The 19,156-nt window shown below is 38.8% G+C and overlaps 1 protein-coding gene across 1 annotated transcript in view; it reads right to left on the reverse strand.

The window, feature by feature from the left end:
- The window catches only part of LOC136264791 (uncharacterized), a 238,027-nt gene that overhangs the window by 204,196 nt on the left and 14,675 nt on the right, over positions 1 to 19,156 (reverse strand). Inside the window, exon 2 of the mRNA XM_066059560.1 lies at positions 6,799 to 6,891. Within this exon, the coding sequence (XP_065915632.1) occupies positions 6,799 to 6,841 (43 nt within the window). The 5' untranslated portion in view covers positions 6,842 to 6,891. The remainder of the gene's footprint in view (positions 1 to 6,798; positions 6,892 to 19,156) is intronic.

A 19,156-nucleotide genomic window follows, 5' to 3' on the forward strand; every position in this document is an offset into this window, starting at 1 on the left:
GAAATCGAGCTAAAAACCAGGAAGATACAGCGAAAAAATCAACAGTGTGTAACAATTACACAATCGAGATTAGCTAATTTTTAATTTTATTATTATTATTATTATTATGCTTGCCACGCCTACCAGATAAACCACTTGGGGTAATGCTTTGAAAATCGCTGTACAGATGGAGTTATCATCTTAGAAAGGCTCTTCAATGGTGTAGAAAAATCAGACTTAAAGCCACGGAGTTATAACACGAAATCCAACTTGGTGTAGCAAGTGCGAGATCGAGATACTCTAATAGAGCAGTCATCCTAATAGAGCAGTCACTCTGAACAGAATTCAAGAGATCAGCTAGAAATAAGTAACCTGTATAGAGATCAGCTACAAACAAATCACCCTGTAGAGAGTTCAGCTACAAACAATTCATCCTGTTCAGACATCAGTTATAAGAAGTTTTCTTGTAGAGAGTTCAATTACAAACAAATCACCCTGTTGAAAGATCAGCTAGAAGATGTCACCTTGTAGATAGTTCAGTTACAAAGAAACCACCATGTAGAGAATTCAGCTACAAACTAGTGACTCTGTAGATACATCAGCTGGAAGAAGTTACCTTGTAGAGAGTTCAGCTACAAAGAAACCATTCTGTAAAGAGCTCAGCTGCAAACAAATCACCTATACAGAATTCAGCTACAAACAAATCACACTGTAGAGAGATCAGCTAGAAGAAGTTACCTTGTAGATAGTTCAGCTACAAACAATTCACCCTGTACAGAGCTCAGTTAAAAGAGGTTTCCTTGTAGAAAGTTCAGCTACAAACAAATCACCCTGTAGAGAGATAAGTAAGAAGAAGTTACCTTGTAGATCGTTCAGCTACAAACAATTTACCCTGTAAAGAGATCAGCTAGAAGAAGTTACCTTGTAGAGAGTTCAGCTACAAAGAAACCATCATGTAGAGAATTCAGCTGCAAACAAATCATGTATAGAGAGTTCAGCTACAAACAAATCTCCCTGTAGAGAGATCAGCTAGAAGAAGTTTCCTTATAGAGAGTTCTGCTACAAACAAATCACCCTGTAGAAAGATCAGCTAGAAGAAATCACCTTGTAGAGAGTTCAGCTTCAAAGAAACAATCATGTGAGAGTTCAGGTACAAACAAATTGTCCTGTAGAGAGATCAGCTAGAAGAAGTTACCTTGTAGAGAGTTCAGCTACAAAGAAACCATCATGTAGATAGTTCAGGTACAAACAAATCACCCTGTAGAAAGATCAGCCAAAGAAGAAATCACCTTGTAGAGAGTTCAGCTACAAAGAATCTATCATGTAGAGAGTTCAACTACAAACAAATCACCCTGTAGAAAGATCAGCTATAGAAGAAATCACCTTGTAGAGAGTTCAGCTACAAAGAAACCATCATGTAGAGAGTTCAGCTACAAACAAATCTCCCTGTAAAGAGATCAGCTAGAAGAAGTCACCTTGCAGGGAGTTCAGTTACAAAGAAATAAACCATGTAGAGAGTTCAGCTGCAAACAAATCACCTGTAGAGAGTTTAGCTAGAAACAAGTCACCCTGTAGAGAGATCAGCTAGAAACAAGTCACCTTGTAGAGAGTTCAGCTAGAAGAAGTCACATTGTAGAGCTACAAAGAAACTACCATGTAGAGTTCAGCTGCAAACAAATCACCCTGTAGAGAACTCAGCTACAAACAAATCGCCCTGTAGAAAGATTAGCTAGAAGAAGTTACCTTATAGGGAGTTCAGCTATGAACAGATCACCCTGTAGAGAGTTCAGCTACAAACAAATCACCCTGTAGAGAGTTAAGTTACAAAGAAACCACCATGTAGAGAGTTCAGCTGCAAAAAAAATCAATCACTCTGTAGAGAGTTCAGCTAGAAGAAGTCACCTTGTAGAGAGTTAAGCTGCAAATAAATCACCCTGTAGAGAATTCAGCTACAAACAAATATCCTGTAGAAAGATCAGCTAGAAGAAGTTACCTTGTAGAGAGTTCAGCTACAAAGAAACCACCATGTAGAGAGTTCAGCTGTAAACAAATCACCTGTAGAGAGTTCAGCTAGAAACAAGTCACCCTGTAGAGAGATCAGCTAAAAACAAGTCACCCTGTAGAGAGTTCAGCTAGAAGAAGTCACATTTTAGAGAGTTCAGCTACAAAGCAACCACCATGTAAAGAGTTCAGCTGCAAAAAACTCAATCACCTTGTAGAAACATCGGCTAGAAGAAGTTACCTTGTAGAGAGTTCAGCTACAAAGAAACCACCATGTAGAGAGTTCAGCTGCAAACAAATCACCTGTAGAGAGTTCAGCTAGAAACAAGTCACCCTGTAGAGAGTTCAGCTAGAAGAAGTCACATTGTAGAGAGTTCAGCTACAATGAAACTCCCATGTAGAGAGTTCAGCTGCAAACAAATCACCCTGTAGAGAACTCAGCTACAAACAAATATGCAGTGTAAAAAGATCAGCTAGAAGAAGTTACCTTGTAGAGAGTTCAGCTACAACGAAACCACCATGTACGTAGAGAGTTCAGCTACAAACAAATCACCTGTAGAGAGTTCAGCTAGAAACAAGTCACCCTGTAGAGAGATCAGCTAGAAACAAGTCACCTTGTAGAGAGTTCAGCTAGAAGAAGTCACATTGTAGAGAGTTCAGCTAAAAAGAAACCACCATTTAGAGAGTTCAACTGCAAACAAATCACCCAGTAGAAAGTTCAGCTATGAACAGATCACCCTGTTGAGAGTTCAGTTAGAAACAAGGAATCCTGTAGAGAGATCACCTAGAAGTATCGCCTTGTAGAGAGTTCAGCTACAAACAAATCACCTGTAGAGAGTTCAGCTACAAACAAATCACCCTGTAGAGAGATCAGCTAGAAGATGTTACCTTGTAGGGATTTCAGCTACAAACAAATCACCCTGTAGAGAGTTCAGCTACAAAGAAACCATTCTGTAAAGAGCTCAGCTGCAAACAAATCACTTGTACAGAATTCAGCTACAAACAAATCACCCTGTAGAGAGATCAGCAAGAAGAAATTACCTTGTAGATAGTTCAGTTACAAACAAATCACCCTGTAGAAAGATCAGTTAGAAGAAGTTACCTTGGAGAAAGTTCAGCTACAAAGAAACCATTTTGTAAAGAGCTCAGCTGCAAACAAATCACCTGTACAGAATTCAACTACGAACAAATCTCCCTGTAGAGAGATCAGCTAGAAGAAATTACCTTGTAGAGAGTTCAGCTACAAAGAAACCACCATGTGGAGAGTTCAGCTGCAAAGAAATCACCCTGTAGAAAATTCTGCCAGAAACAAATTGCCCTGTAGAAAGATCAGTTAGAAGAAGTTATCTTTTAGAGAGTTCAGCTACAAAGAAACCATTCTGTAAAGAGCTCAGCTGCAAACAAATCACCTATACAAAATTCAGCTACAAACACATCACCCTGTAGAGAGATCAGCTAGAAGAAGTTACCTTGTAGATCGTTCAGCTACAAACAATTCACCCTGTAGAGAGAGCAATTAGAAGAAGTCACCTTGTAGAGTGTTCAGTTACAAAGAAACCACCATGGAGATTTCTGTAATCAATATATGTGACCGGATTTAAGAAAAGGGGTCTTCCACACACATCCAATTCCGTAAACGTTGGAGACCATAACTCAGTGTTCAAGTAACATATTAACCTGAAAATTTCACCATGTATTCAGCTATAGTGGTGCTCACCACTGCCCAAATATCAAGGCAATAGCTCTTTCCAATCTGAAGTTATCAATTGTCAAAGTTGGCAAATTGGATGTGTGTGGAAGACCCCTTTTCGCAAATGCGGTCAAATATGTATTATACAGTATATATAATTTGTACATTTACTGATAAAATATTTAAAGTACATCTACTTCATCTTTTCTTCTTCCTGCAGTAAAGAAAAAAAACATAGGTTAAAAAAATCCCAAAGCTGGCCATAGGCCGGCTTTGGGGTATACAAATACAAAAAGAAATGAAATCTAATCCAAAACAGCCAAGCTGTAAAAAAAGTGTGCGGCCCTCAGAAAAGCTATGGTGAAAAAAGATGTGAAATCCAAGGTGGCGGCCAAGAAATGGCTGTGATGGTAGGTTAATGGTAAAAATTTTAATAATGACAATTTAGGTAAATTTGTGAAGCGGCACAAAAATTCACCTGAATTGTCTTTATTAAAATTTTTACCATTAACCTACCATCACAGCCATTTCTTGGCCGCCACCTTGGATTTCACATCTTTTTTCCCCATAGCTTTTCTGAGGGCCGCACACTTTTTTTACAGCTTGGCTGTTTTGGATTAGATGATAATTAACAGGAAGATCCTTGCTACCTTTCTTATACACTGGAGTTACATTAACTAATAGCCAGTCTGAGGGAATATTACCAGTATTCAGTGATTGCACGAAGATAACTTTCAAAATTGGTGCAAGCTCATAGGAACAATGTTTAAGTACAAGGGGATGGATTCCATCAGGGCCTGGTGCCTTATTACCATCAAGGTTTTGCAGAAGTGTCTGGATCCCTGATTCAGAAATTTGAATAGGTTGCATTGTGTGGAAACTACCAGTACCTATCTTAGGCATATTAGGCATATCCTAGAGATATCACAGAAAATTTCGGTTATGTGAGTTAATCTTTTAATCAGTGCTATTTTCTTTTTCTTTTTTATTTATTGGACAGACAGACAGTGTCTTGTACCAGCCTAAAGAATACAATCACATTACACGTACAATAATGATATATGCTATATAAATAATTATTGTCAATCAAGAGTCTATGGATAGCAGCTTTGATTTAAACAAGGGTAGCTTTCAATCAGTTCATTTGGTAAATCATTCCAATCTCGGATTGTACTTAAAAAGAAGCTATATTTATAGTGGTCACAGTTAGTAGAAAGGATAATGAAATGGAGAAGGTGGTACTGACAAGTTGATCATTGGGTTCTGAGGAAGTATGTTGGTAATTGTAATGCTATAAGTTAGTAAATGGATTTGTAAAACATATGCAGTCTTGAGGTGCTATTGAATCGTTTATAGGAAAGTATGGAGTTACTACAGACTCAGATAGGTAAGCTTGCTTGTAGAGTGGTTACTCCATGCAGAGTGGTAGATTCGTGATGGGGGCATGTCTGTATTCGAAAATGTGTGGAAATGATTGATGAATATAATCTATAGCGCTAGTTCTCACCTTAACCCAACATTTTTCAACTTATAGGATGGAAATGATAACAAAACGCTCTCCATCTGAGTGGTTTTAATGGCAAAATACAAGTCGTGCATCATAATCACATGAGTATTAATCGATTCACAATTGATTTCGGCTTCGGCGTCTATATAATCACTGCCCAGTTGTAGCCCGGCTACAAGTAACCCAGTTAGCTGAGCTACATGTGGCTCCTTTGATCTGAGGTGTGTAAGAGTTAGGCCATCATTGTTAAATTCCGTGGTTCCCATCACCGCCCGCATCAGTTTTTTTGGTAGCCACACCAAATTTTAATTATTTGCTTATAGATCACATGAGTACACTATTTCATTTATTTATTTAGCAGCACCCAAGAACTACCAACTTTGACTTTCTTTAATAGCAATAACCAATGTAATTTTCAATTGTACTTAGCTAATTAAGTAATTACTTTACTACTTGTAACTCCTGGCCACTGGTACAGGACACCAGTGTACCATCAGTGCTGCAAGATTGCTATTAAAGAAAGTCAAAGTTGGGTGCTTGTTACAGTTGACGCAAGGACACAAGAAGGAGTAGCTGCATTTGTTATCTGAATTAAAGTTTGATAAAGTGATTCCAAAGGTGAGTACGTAATTTTTTCTTGGTTGTAACAACACTGATATCTAAATCAATAACAGGAAGGTGATTCCAAACTCTTGGCAGTCTGTTGACATAGAAATTTTTAGTAATGTTGTCTGAAGATCTGGTTTGATTCAATTTTCGATGAGTGGCAAGTTGAGTGTTTCCAGTAACAAATGTGATGTAGTTTGTGATGTTGAAGCCTGGATGAGGTGATTTATAACTCTTGATGAAGAACATAATGTCACTTAAGTCAAATGTATACATTAATGGTAGTAACTGTAATTTAAGAAGACGAGTCTTGTAGTCATGATAGAAGAGGCAGAGAGTGACCAAGTTTTAACGTAATTGCATTAGCTGTGCATATAAACTTAACAGAGGCCCACCAGAAGGATGGAAGTCCCTCCACTCTAGTTCAACAAGGAGCATGAGTGGCAGCCTTCAAGATCAATATGCTCTAATAGAGCAGTCAGAGGCTAAAATAGCAGAAGTCAAGTGTATAATTAATAATTAACAGTAACCTCCCACCCGCATCAGCTTTTGTTCCATTGGGTGACAGGATACAAGGAATATAATAATGACGGCCTTACATTAAATATTATTTATCAGAGGGTTTAGCTATTCCCTAGGATTGATAATAACATTTGTGTATACCAGGTCTAAAGAACACAATTGCACAGCCACAAACCCCATTTGTTTTAATAGTGCTTTAAGGGCTTTAATGGGAAGGGTTACAGTAGAAAAAGAACCCATGATATATTAGCAAATTAATACTCCATATCAAGTGAATTAGCATAGAATGACCACTCCTGTATATACATCATACAGAGCATAGTAAAGTGCAATCACTTGATCTCACTAGTTATGCTCAAATACAACAACTTTTATACAAGAGCTTTGAATATATGCCATTTATTATTTATCAACAAATACAAATTGCATATATGTACTAAGTCTTTCTTCTGAGACTATCAAAAATTTCACAGTAACAGCTTTGTATACTTACCAGGCTTTCCAAGTTTGATAATTCCTTGGCAGTCTCGATCCATTATCACTTAACCAGATTGTGAATGATTTTAACACATTAAGATCAGTAAAACTGAAAAGTACAACTATGTTACAAATGGTTTGATTCAGACTACTACTATCCTACAGTACAGAATATGATCAATACTTTGCATACATATAATACAGTATTCATCAATGACAGATCCAGGATAGGGAATTTGGGGCAAATTCACCTCCCCATTGTGGAAGAGCCATACGTCTTTTGATTAAAATACTGTACTAAGCCTTGTCAGTCAATAATAAAAATATATATCTATATATGTGACCCAGTCTGGGAAAACCAGGCTTATCGCCTATTTAAAAGTATCAAGAAATGCCGGTTTTAAGTACTTAGTGTGTTGTAGCTTGCCAATGGTTGAAGCTACATGTACCAAATTTTCCCATGTTTTACACCAATTCTTTACTTTCCACAGCATCCACTGTGCAAGTAGCCAACAACTAAGTTTCCCACTATTTTAGATAGTTTTTGAAGTATCAGGCAAGCTGCAAAATGGGTGGGAGGCAGGGGGCCTGGAAGACGGGCAAGATATTTATATCTAATCAAAAACAGCTAAGCTGTAAAAAATGGTGCGGCCCCAAAAAGGCCATGGTGAAAAAAGATATGAAATCCAAGGTGGCGGCCAAGAAATGGCTGTGATGGTAGGTTAATGGTAAAAATTTTAATAATGACAATTCAGGCACAAAATTCACCTGAATTGTCATTATTAAAATTTTTACCATTAACCTACCATCACAGCCATTTCTTGGCCACCACCTTGGATTTCACATCTTTTTTCAACATGGCCTTTTTGGGGCCGCACCATTTTTTACAGCTTAGCTGTTTTTGATTAGATTTCACTTCTTTTTGTGTTTGTATACCCCAAAGCCGGCCTATAATTTTCTTTTCTTTACCACAGGAAGAAGAAAAGATGAAGCAGATGTTAAATACTTTAAATATTTCTGATTTTATCAGTAAATGTACAAATTATATATATATATAATACATATAATTATTACAGAACACTCTACACGGTGGTTTCTTTATAACTGAACACTCTACAAAGTGACTTCTTCTAGCTGATATTTCTACAGGGTGATTTGTTTGTAGCTGAACTCTCTACATGATGGTTTCTTTGCAGCTGAACTCTCTACATGGTGGTTTCTTTGCAACTGAACTCTCTACAAGGTGGCTTCTTCTAGCTGATATTTCTACAGGATTTGTTTGTACTGTAGCTGAACTCTCTACATGATGGTTTCTTTGTAGCTGAACTCTCTACAAAGTAACTTCTTCTAGCTGATGTCTCTACATGGTCACTTGTTTGTAGTTGAACTCTCTACATGATGGTTTCTTTGTAGCTGAACTCTCTACAAAGTAACTTCTTCTAGCTGATGTCTCTACAGGGTCACTAGTTTGTAGCTGAACTCTCTACATGGTGGTTTCTTTGTAACTGAACTCTCTACAAGGTGACTTCTTCTAGCTGATCTTTCTACAAGGTGATTTGTTTATAGTTGAACTCTCTACATGATGGTTTCTTTGCAGCTGAACTCCCTATAAGGTAACTTATTTAGCTGATCTCTGTACAGGGCGAATTGTTTGTAGCTGAGCTCTCTACAAGTGACCTCTTCTAGCTGATCTCTCTACAGAGTGATTTGTTTGTAGCTGAGCTCTCTACAAGTGACCTCTTCTAGCTGATCTCTGTACAGAGTGATTCGTTTGTAGCTGAACTCTCTACAGGTGATTTGTTTGTAGCTGAACTCTCTACATGGTGGTTTCTTTGTAACTGAACTCTCTACAAGGTGACTTCTTCTAGCTGATCTTTCTACAGGGTGATTTGTTTGTAGCTGAACTCTCTACAAAGAACTTCTTCAAACTGATCTCTGTACAGGGTGAATTATTTGTAGCTGAACTCTCTACAAGGTAACTTCTTCTAGCTGATCTCTATACAGAGTGACTTGTTTGTAGCTGAACTCTCTACATGATGGTTTCTTTGTAGCTGAATTCTCTAAAAGGTAACTTCTTCTAGCTGATCTTTCTACAGGGCAATTTGTTTGTAGCTGAATTCTCCACAAGGTAATTTGGTTGCAGCTGAACTCACTACATGGTGATTTCTTGTAGCTGAGCTCTCTACAAGGTGACTTCTTCTAGCTGAACTCTCTACAGAGTGATCTTTTCGTAGCTGAAACTCTCTACAGGGTGATTTGTTTGCAGCTGAACTCTCTACATGACGGTTTCTTTGTAGCTGAACTCTCTACAAGGTGACTTCTTCTAGCTGAACTCTCTACAGGGTGATTTCTTTGTAGCTGATCTCTCCACCTGATGGTTTCTTTGTAGCTGAACTCTCTACAAGGTGACTTCTTTTAGCTGATCCCTCTACAGGGTGATTTGTTTGCAGCTGAACTCTTTAGGTGGTGATTTCTTTGTAGCTGAACTCTCTACAAGGTGACCTCTTCTAACTGATCTCTCTACAGGGTGATTTGATTCTAGCTGAACTCTCTACAGGTGGTTTGTTTGCAGCTAAACTCTCTACATGGTGCTTTCTTTGTAGCTGAACTCTCTACATGATGGTTTCTTTGTAGCTGAAGTCTCTACAAGGTAACTTCTTCTAGCTGATCCCTCTACAGGGCGATTTGCTTGTTGTTGAATTCTCTACACGGTAATTTGTTTGAGGCTGAACTCTCTACATGGCAGTTTCTTTGTAGCTGAACTCTCTACAAGGTGACTTTTTCTAGCTGAACTCTATACAGAGTAATTTGTTTGCAGCTGAAGTCTCTACATAATGGTTTCTTTGTAGCTGAACTCTCTATAAGGTGACCTCTTCTATAGCTGAACTCTTTACATGGTGTCTAGTTTCTAGCTGATCTCTCTACAGGGTGATTTGTTTGCAGCTGAAATCTCTACAGGGTGATTTGCTTGTAGCTGAACTTCTTACATTGTGTCTAGTTTCTAGCTGATCTCCACAGTGTGATTTGTTTGTAGCTGATCTCTCTACAAGTTGATTTGTGTGTAGCTGATCTCTCTGCAGGTTGATTTGTTTGTAACTGATCTCTCTACAGGGCAATTTGTTTGTAGCTGAACTCTCTATAAGGTGATTTGATCTCTCTGCAGGTTGATTTGTTTGTAGCTGAACTCTCTAAAGGGTGATTTGCTTGTAGCTGAACTCATTACATTGTGTCTAGTTCCTAGATGATCTCTCTACAGGGTGATTTGTTTGTAGTTGATCTCTCTGCACATTGATTTGTTTGTAGCTGAACTCTCTACAAGGTGATTTGTTTCTAGCTGATCTCTCTACAAGTTGATTTGTGTGTAGCTGATCTCTCTGCGAGTTGATTTGTTTGTAGTCGATCTCTCTACAGGGTAATTTGTTTGTAGCTGAACTGTCTATAAGGTGATATGTTTGTAGCTGATCTCTCTGCAGGTTGATTTGTTTTAGTTGAACTCTCTACAGGGTGATTTGTGTGGTTGTATGTACACTACTGCATGGAAGGACCACTAGCTTATTCTCTACAGGTTGATTTGTGTGTAACTGATCTCTCTACAAGCTGATTTGTTTGTAGCTGATCTCTCTGCAGGTTGATTTGTTTTAGCTGAACTCTCTACAGGGTGATTTACTTGTAGCTGAACTCCTTACATTGTGTCTAGTTTCTAGCTGATGTCTCTACAGGGTGATTTTTTGTAGCTAAACTCTCTACAGGGTGATTTGTTTGTAGCTGATCTCTCTGCAGGTTGATTTGTTTGAAGCTGAACTATTTACAAGGTGATTTGTTTGTAGCCGATCTCTCTACATGGTAATTTGTTTGTAGCTGAATTCTCTATAAGGTGATTTGTTTGTAGCTGATCTCTCTGCAGGTTGATTTGTTTTAGCTGAACTCTCTAAAGGGTAATCTGCTTGTAGCTGAACTCCTTACATTGTGTCTAGTTTCTAGCCGATGTCTCTACAGGGTGATTTTTTTGTAGCTGACCTCTCTACAGGGTGATTTGTTTGTAGCTGATCTCTCTACAGGGTGATTTGTTTCTAGTTGATCGCTCTACAGGGTGATTTGCTTGTAGTTGAACTTCTTACATTGTGTCTAGTTTCTATCTTATCTCTCTACAGGTTGATTTGTGTGTAACTGATCTCTCTACAAGCTGATTTGTTTGTAGCTGAACTCAATGCAAAGTGTTTTGTTTGTAGCTGATCTCTCTACAGTGTAATCTGTTTGTAGCTGAACTCTCTCCACAGTGACTTGTGTGTAGCTGAATTCTCTAGAGAGTGACTTAATTGTAGGTGAACTCTCTACAGGGTGCATGACTTGTCTATAGCTGAACTCTCTTCAGTGTGACTTGTAATGTTCTGAATCTCTACAGTGATATATTTGTAGCTTAATTCTCCACAGGGTGGCTTGCTTCTTGCTGAAATGTCTATAATATTAACTGTTTGCAGCTGAAGTCCCTACAGAATAACTTGTAATGTAATAGAATTCTATAACGGTGTAAATAAATTAGCTGAATGCTCTATTAGGGTGACTGTTCTATTAGAGTATCTCGATCTCGCATTTGCTACACGGAGTTGGCTTACGAATCATAACTGAGTGGTTTGTAATCCAATTCTTCTATACTATTGCAAGGACTTTCTATGAAGATTATTCCAGCTATACGCCGATTTTCCGCTCATTGCTCTAAGCGGTTTGCCTAGTAGCCGTAAAAACTAATACTGTTTTATTCATAAAAATCGATCGCGTAATTGTGACATAGGTTGGGTTTTGTGTCATATCTCCGTGGTCTTTATCTCGATTCCTTTCAAACCACCAAAAGGCACTCCTACGATAGTTACTCCATCTACATAGCAATTTCCCGCTCATAACTCCTGAACCATTCATCAGATTTACACCAAATTTGATGCTAGGATTCGCCTTTGTACTCCCTTTCTGTGTACAAAATGTCAAGGTGATCGGAATACGCGTTTGTGTTTTATAGCAATTTTTGCAAGTTTGCAAAAACATGAAGGAGAAGAAAAAAACGAAGAAAAAAAATCGAAACTTTGGCAGCTCGTATCTCGGAAATGGCTGGAGTGATTTCCTTTAAATTAGGAATGTAGACTCTCCTGGCTGGCAGGAAACTCTGTAGCAAATTTGGTTCCAATCGGATAAGGGATCACTGAGATACAAAGGTGTGAAAATGACGTTTTCTTTCTTCCTGTCAATATACTCACGGTGTGGAGCGCCGGCTTCTTGGGTCGCACGACACACTACCGTGTGTCTTGATGTTAAATAAATGTGTTATAGGGCCTGGTACCTGTTACCCTTTAGTGCAATTTGTACATTAATCATACAGTTCTCTATTATTATACAATCTCAACTGTAACATTGCACTATATAGCTTTAAAATGTAATGTAAATGTAGCATACAATTCCAACACAAGTCACAGAATTTTCCTGACACCTAAAACTACATGTCTTTACAGTTCAATGATGTTCAAATTTTTTACTGTTCATCTGGTGCACTGTATATAGGCAAGTACTTCATTACTTTTCAATAAAGTATGTGTGACCTATTCCTTTGCATCCTGTCTACACCACAAAAAATCATTCCTGCCACATTTCTCATGAATGAGAAGAAATGGCAGCAAACACAGCAAATAAGAAAATAAACATGTAATTATTCAAAAACCTAATCAGTGCACAATGAAACTAAACCATTTTTGTGTATAGCAAACTTATTATTATCAAGACACACGATAGTGTGTCGTGCGGCCCAAGAAGCCGGCGTGCCACACCGTGAGTATATTGACAGGAAGAAAGAAAACGTCATTTTCACACTTTTGTATCTCGGTGATGGCTAATCCGATTGAAACCAAATTTGCTGCAAAGTTGCCCGCACGCTAGGGGAGTCTACATTCCAAATTTGAAGGAAATCACTCAAGCCATTTCCAAGATATGAGCGGCCAAAGTTTCGTGTTTTTTTTTCTTCTTCTTCGTCTTTTCGCACACTTGCAAAAATTGCTATAAAATGCAAAAGCGTGCTCTGATCGCCTTGAAATTTGGCACACAGAAAGGGAGTCCAAAGGCGCATCCTAGCATCAAATTTGGTGCAAATCCGATGAATGGTTCAGGAGTTATGACCGATTATTCGCGTAAAACAAGATTGATTTGTTGTCACGCCTACAGGGTAAACCGCTTCATGGAATGAGCTGAAAATTGCTATGTAGATGGAGTAACCATCGTAGGAGTGCCTTTTGGTGGTTTGAAAGGAATCGAGATTAAGACCACGGAGATATGACACAAAACCCAACCTGTGTCACACTTACGCGATCTATTTTTAGTAATAAAAAAGTATTAGTTTTTACGCCTACTAGGCAAACCGCTAAGAGCAATGAGCTGAAAATCGGTGTATAGCTGGAATAATCTTCATAGAAAGTCCTTGCAGTAGTATAGAAGAATTGGATTACAAACCACTGAGTTATGATTCGAAAGCCAACTCTGTGTAGCAAATGTGAGATCAAGATACTCTAATAGAACGGTCACCCTAATAGAGCATTCAGCTAATTTATTTACACCATTATAGAATTCTATTACATTACAAGTTATTCTGTAGGGACTTCAGCTGCAAACAGTTAATCTTATAGACAGTTAAGCAAGAAGCAAGTCACCCTGTGGAGAATTATGCTACAATTATATCACTGTAGAGATTCAGAACATTACAAGTCACACTAAAGTGAGTTCAGCTATAAACAAGTCATGCACCCTGTAGAGAGTTCACCTACATTAAATCACACTCTAGAGAATTCAGCTACACACAAATCACTGTGCAGAGAGTTCAGCTACAAACAAATTATCCTGTAGAGAGATCAACTACAAACAAAACACTTTGCAGAGAGTTCAGCTACAAACAAATCAATCTTTAGAGTGATCAGCAACAAACAAATCACCTTATAGAGAGTTCAGCTACAAACAAATCAGCTTGTAGAGAGATCAGTTACACACAAATCAACCTGTAGAGAGATAAGATAGAAACTAGACACAATGTAAGAAGTTCAACTACAAGAAAATCACCCTGTAGAGCGATCAGCTAGAAACAAATCACCCTGTAGAGAGATCAGCTACAAACAAATCACCCTGTAGAGAGGTCAGCTACAAAAAAATCACCCTGCAGAGACATTGGCTAGAAACTAGACACAATGTAAGGAGTTCAGCTACAAGCAAATTACCCTTTAGAGAGTTCAGCTAAAACAAATCAACCTGCAGAGAGATCAGCTACAAACAAATCACCTTATAGAGAGTTCAGCTACAAACAAATTACCATGTAGAGAGATCGGCTACAAACAAATCACCTTGTAAATAGTTCAGCTTCAAACAAATCAACCTGCAGAGAGATCAGCTACAAACAAATCAGCCTGTAGAGAGTTTAGCTACAAAAAATCACCCTGTAGAGACATCAGCTAGAAACTAGACACAATGTAAGGAGTTCAGCTACAAGTAAATCACCCTGTAGAGAGTTCAGCTAAAACAAATCAACCTGCAGAGAGATCAGCTACAAACAAATCAGCTTGTAGAGAGATCAGTTACACACAAATCAACCTGTAGAGAATAAGCTAGTGGTCCTTCCATGCAGTAGTGTACATACAACCACACAAATCACCCTGTAGAGAGTTCAACTAAAACAAATCAACCTGCAGAGAGATCAGCTACACACAAATCAACTTGTAGAGAGATCAGCTAGAAACAAATCACCTTGTAGAGAGTTCAGCTACAAACAAATCAATGTGCAGAGAGATCAACTACAAACAAATCACCCTGTAGAGAGATCATCTAGGAACTAGACACAATGTAAGGAGTTCAGCTACAAGCAAATCACCCTTTAGAGAGTTCAGCTACAAACAAATCAACCTGCAGAGAGATCAAATCACCTTATAGAGAGTTCAGCTACAAACAAATTGCCCTGTAGAGAGATCAGTTACAAACAAATCAACCTGCAGAGAGATCAGCTACACACAAATCAACTTGTAGAGAGATCAGCTACAAACAAATCACACTGTGGAGATCAGCTAGAAACTAGACACAATGTAAGAAGTTCAGCTACAAGCAAATCACCCTGTAGAGATTTCAGCTGCAAACAAATCACCCTGTAGAGAGATCAGCTAGAAACTAGACACCATGTAAAGAGTTCAGCTATAGAAGAGGTCACCTTATAGAGAGTTCAGCTACAAAGAAACCATTATGTAGAGACTTCAGCTGCAAACAAATTACTCTGTATAGAGTTCAGCTAGAAAACGTCACCTTGTAGAGAGTTCAGCTACAAAGAAACTGCCATGTAGAGAGTTCAGCCTCAAACAAATTACCGTGTAGAGAATTCAACAACAAGCAAATCGCCCTGTAGAGGGATAAGCTAGAAGAAGTTACCTTGTAGAGAGTTCAGCTACAAAGAAACCATCATGTAGAGAGTTCAGCTACAAAGAAAGCACCATGTAGAGAGTTTAGCTGCAAACAAACCACCTGTAGAGAGTTCAGCTAGAATCAAATCACGCTGTAGAGAGATCAGCTAGAAGAGGTCACCTTGGAGAGAGTTCAGCTACAAAGAAATCACACTGTAGAGAGTTCAGCTAGAAGAAGTCACCTTGTAGAGAGTTCAGCTACAAAGAAACCATCAGGTGGAGAGATCAGCTACAAAGGAATCACCCTGTAGAGAATTCAGCTAGAAGAAGTCACTTTGTAGAGAGTTCAGCTACAAAGAAACCGTCATGTAGAGAGTTCAGCTACAAAGAAAGCACCATGTAGAGAGTTTAGCTGCAAACAAATCACCTGTAGAGAGTTCAGCTAGAAACAAATCACCCTGTAGAGAGATCAGTTAGAAGAGGTCACCTTGTAGAGAGTTCAGCTACAAAGAAATCACCACCTAAAGAGTTCAGCTGCAAACAAATCACCCTGTAGAGGGATCAGCTAAAAGAAGTCACCTTGTAGAGAGTTCAGCTACAAAGAAACCATCAGGTGGAGAGATCAGCTACAAAGAAATCACCCTGTAGAGAATTCAGCTAGAAGTCACTTTGTAGAGAGTTCAGCTACAAAGAAACCGTCATGTAGAGAGTTCAGCTACAAAGAAAGCACCATGTAGAGAGTTTAGCTGCAAACAAATAACCTGTAGAGAGTTCAGCTAGAAACAAATCACCCTGTAGAGAAATCAGCTAGAAGAGGTCACCTTGTAGAGAGTTCAGCTACAAAGAAACCATCAGGTGGAGAGTTCAGCTACAAACAAATCATCCTGTAGAGAGTTCAGCTAGAAGAAGTCACCTTGTAGAGAGTTCAGCTAAAAAGAAACCATCATGTAGAGAGTTCAGCTACAAAGAAAGCACCATGTAGAGAGTTTAGCTGCAAACAAATCACCTGTAGAGAGTTTAGCTGCAAACAAATCACCTGTAGAGAGTTTAGCTAGAAACAAATCACCCTGTAGAGAGATCAGCTAGAAGAGGTCACCTTGTATAGAGTTCAGCTACAAAGAAACCATCAGGTGGAGAGTTCAGCTACAAAGAAATCACCCTGTAGAGAGTTCAGCTAGAAGAAGTCACCTTGTAGAGAGTTCAGCTACAAAGAAACCATCATGTAGAGAGTTCAGCTACAAAGAAACCACCATGGATGTAGAGAGTTTAGCTGCAAACAAATAACCTGTAGAGAGTTCAGCTAGAAATAAATCACCCTGTAGAGAAATCAGCTAGAAGAGGTCACCTTGTAGAGAGTTCAGCTAGAAAGAAACCGTTATGTAGAGAGTTCAGCTACAAAGAAAGCACCATGTAGAGAGTTTAGCTACAAACAAATCACCTGTAGAGAGTTCAGCTACAAACAAATCACCTGTAGAGAGTTTAGCTAGAAGAAGTCACCTTGTAGAGAGTTCAGCTACAAAGAAACCACCATGTAGAGAGTTCGGCTACAAACAAATCATCTGTAGAGAGTTCAGCAGAAACAAGTTCACACTGTAGAGATATCAGCTAGAAATAAGTCACCCTGTAGAGAGATCAGCTACAAAGAAACCATCCAGTAGAGAGTTCAATTACAAACGGATAACCCTATAGAGAGTTCAGCTAGAAACAAGTCACCGTGTAGAGAGATCAGCTGGAAACAAGTCATCCAGAAATCAGCTAGAAACAAGTCACCCTGTAGAAAGATCAGCTAGAAACAAGCCACCCTGTAGAGTTATCAGCTACAAAGAAACCATCCTGTAGAGAGTTCAATTACAAACAGATAACCCTATAGAGAGTTCAGCTAGAAACAAGTCACCGTGTAGAGAGATCAGCTAGAAACAACTCATCCAGAGATCAGCTAGAAACAAGTCACCCTGTAGAGAGATCAGCTAGAAACAAGTCACCCTGTAGAGAGATCAGCTAGAAACAAGTCACCCTGTAGAGTGATCAGCTACAAAGAAACAATCCTATAGAGAGTTCAATTACAAACAGATAACCCTATAGAGAGATCAGCTAGAAACAAGTCACCCTGTAGAGAGATCAGCTAGAAACAAGTCACCCTGTAGAGTGATCAGCTACAAAGAAACCATCCTGTAGAGAGTTCAATTACAAACAGATAACCTTATAGAGAGTTAAGCTAGAAAGAAGTCACCACGTAGAGAGATCAGCTAGAAGAAGTTACCTTGTAGAGAGTTCAGCTACAGAAAAACCATCATATAAAGAGCTCAGCTGCAAACCAATCACCCTGTAGAGAGTCCAGCTACGAACAGATCACCCTTTAGAGAGATCAGCTAGAAGAAATCACCTTGTAGAGAGTTCAGCTACAAAGAAACCACCATGTAGAGAGTTCAGCTGCAAACAAATCATCTGTAGAGAGTTCAGCCAGAAACAATTTCACCCTGTAGAGAGATCAGCTAGAAATATGTCACCCTGTAAAGAGATCAGCTACAAAGAAACCATCCTGTAGAGAGTTCATCCACCCTGTAGAGAGTTCAGCTAGAACAAGTTACCTTGTAGAGAGTTCAGCTACAAAGAAACCACCATGTAGAGAGTTCGGCTACAAACAAATCATCTGTAGAGAGTTCAGCCAGAAACAAGTTCACCCTGAAACAAGTTCACCCTGTAGAGAGGTCAGCTAGAAATAAGTCACCCTGTAGAGAGATCAGCTACAAAGAAACCATCCTGTAGAGAGTTCAATTACAAACAGATAACCCTATAGAGAGTTCAGCTAGAATCAAGTCACCCTGTAGAGAGATCAGCTAGAAACAAGTTACCCTGTAGAGAGGTCAGCTACAAAGAAACCATCCTGTAGAGAGTTCAATTACAAACAGATAACCTTATAGAGAGTTCAGCTAGAAACAAGTCACCCTGTAGAGAGATCAGCTACAAAGAAACCATCCTGTAGAGAGTTCAGCTACAATCAAGTTACACTATAGAGAGATCAGCTAGAAACAAATCATCTTGCAGAGAGTTCAGTTGCAAACAAATCAACCTGTAGAGAGTTCACCACCCTGTAGAGAGTTCAGCTAGAACAAGTCACGTTGTAGAGAGTTCAGCTACAAAGAAACCACCAAGTAGAGAGTTCAGCTGCAAACAAATCACCCTGTAGAGAATTCAGCTAGAAACTAATCATCCTGTAGAGAGTTCAGCAAGAAATAAATCACCCTGAAAAGAGTTCAGCTACAAACAATGAGAGTTTCAGCTACAGTTCAGTTACAGTAGGTAAGAAATCACCTTATTAACTACAGTATGTGATAATCATCATTCAATGTTAAATATACAACTATTTCATCAGACAAAAGCTATACACACTCCTTTGTTCCACAATTCCTGCAGTAAAAAAAAAAAACAAGTTAAAAGGAAGCATCAAAGCCATATGGCCAGTTTTGTGGCTTGCAATACTAAAAGAAGTGATATCTAAACCAAAACAGCCAAGCTGTAAAAAAGAGTGCGGCCCCCAAAAAGGCCAAGGTGAAAAAAGATGTGAAATCCAAGGTGGCGGCCAAGAAATGGCTGTGATGGTAGGTTAATGGCAAAAATTTTAATTACGACAATTCATGTGAATTTGGTGCCGAATCCTAGTGGAGGAGGCAACGTAAATTCACCTGAATTTTCGTAATTAAAATTTTTGCCATTAACCTACCATCACAGCCATTTCTTGGCCGCCACCTTGGATTTCACATCTTTGGCCTTTTTGGGGGCCGCACTCTTTTTTTACAGCTTGGCTGTTTTGGTTTAGATTAATTTTACTGAAATAGTTGACACCACTTCATTAGGTAGATTATTCCAAGCGTTTATTGATCTTATAGAGAAGAAATTACTTCAAACAGATCTTTGTGCATGCAGCTACCCAAGGGCAACTTATATGTTACCCTTGGTATACTTTATGAC

This window comes from Dysidea avara, chromosome 8 (assembly GCF_963678975.1).
Source record: "Dysidea avara chromosome 8, odDysAvar1.4, whole genome shotgun sequence".
Lineage (NCBI taxonomy): Eukaryota > Metazoa > Porifera > Demospongiae > Dictyoceratida > Dysideidae > Dysidea > Dysidea avara.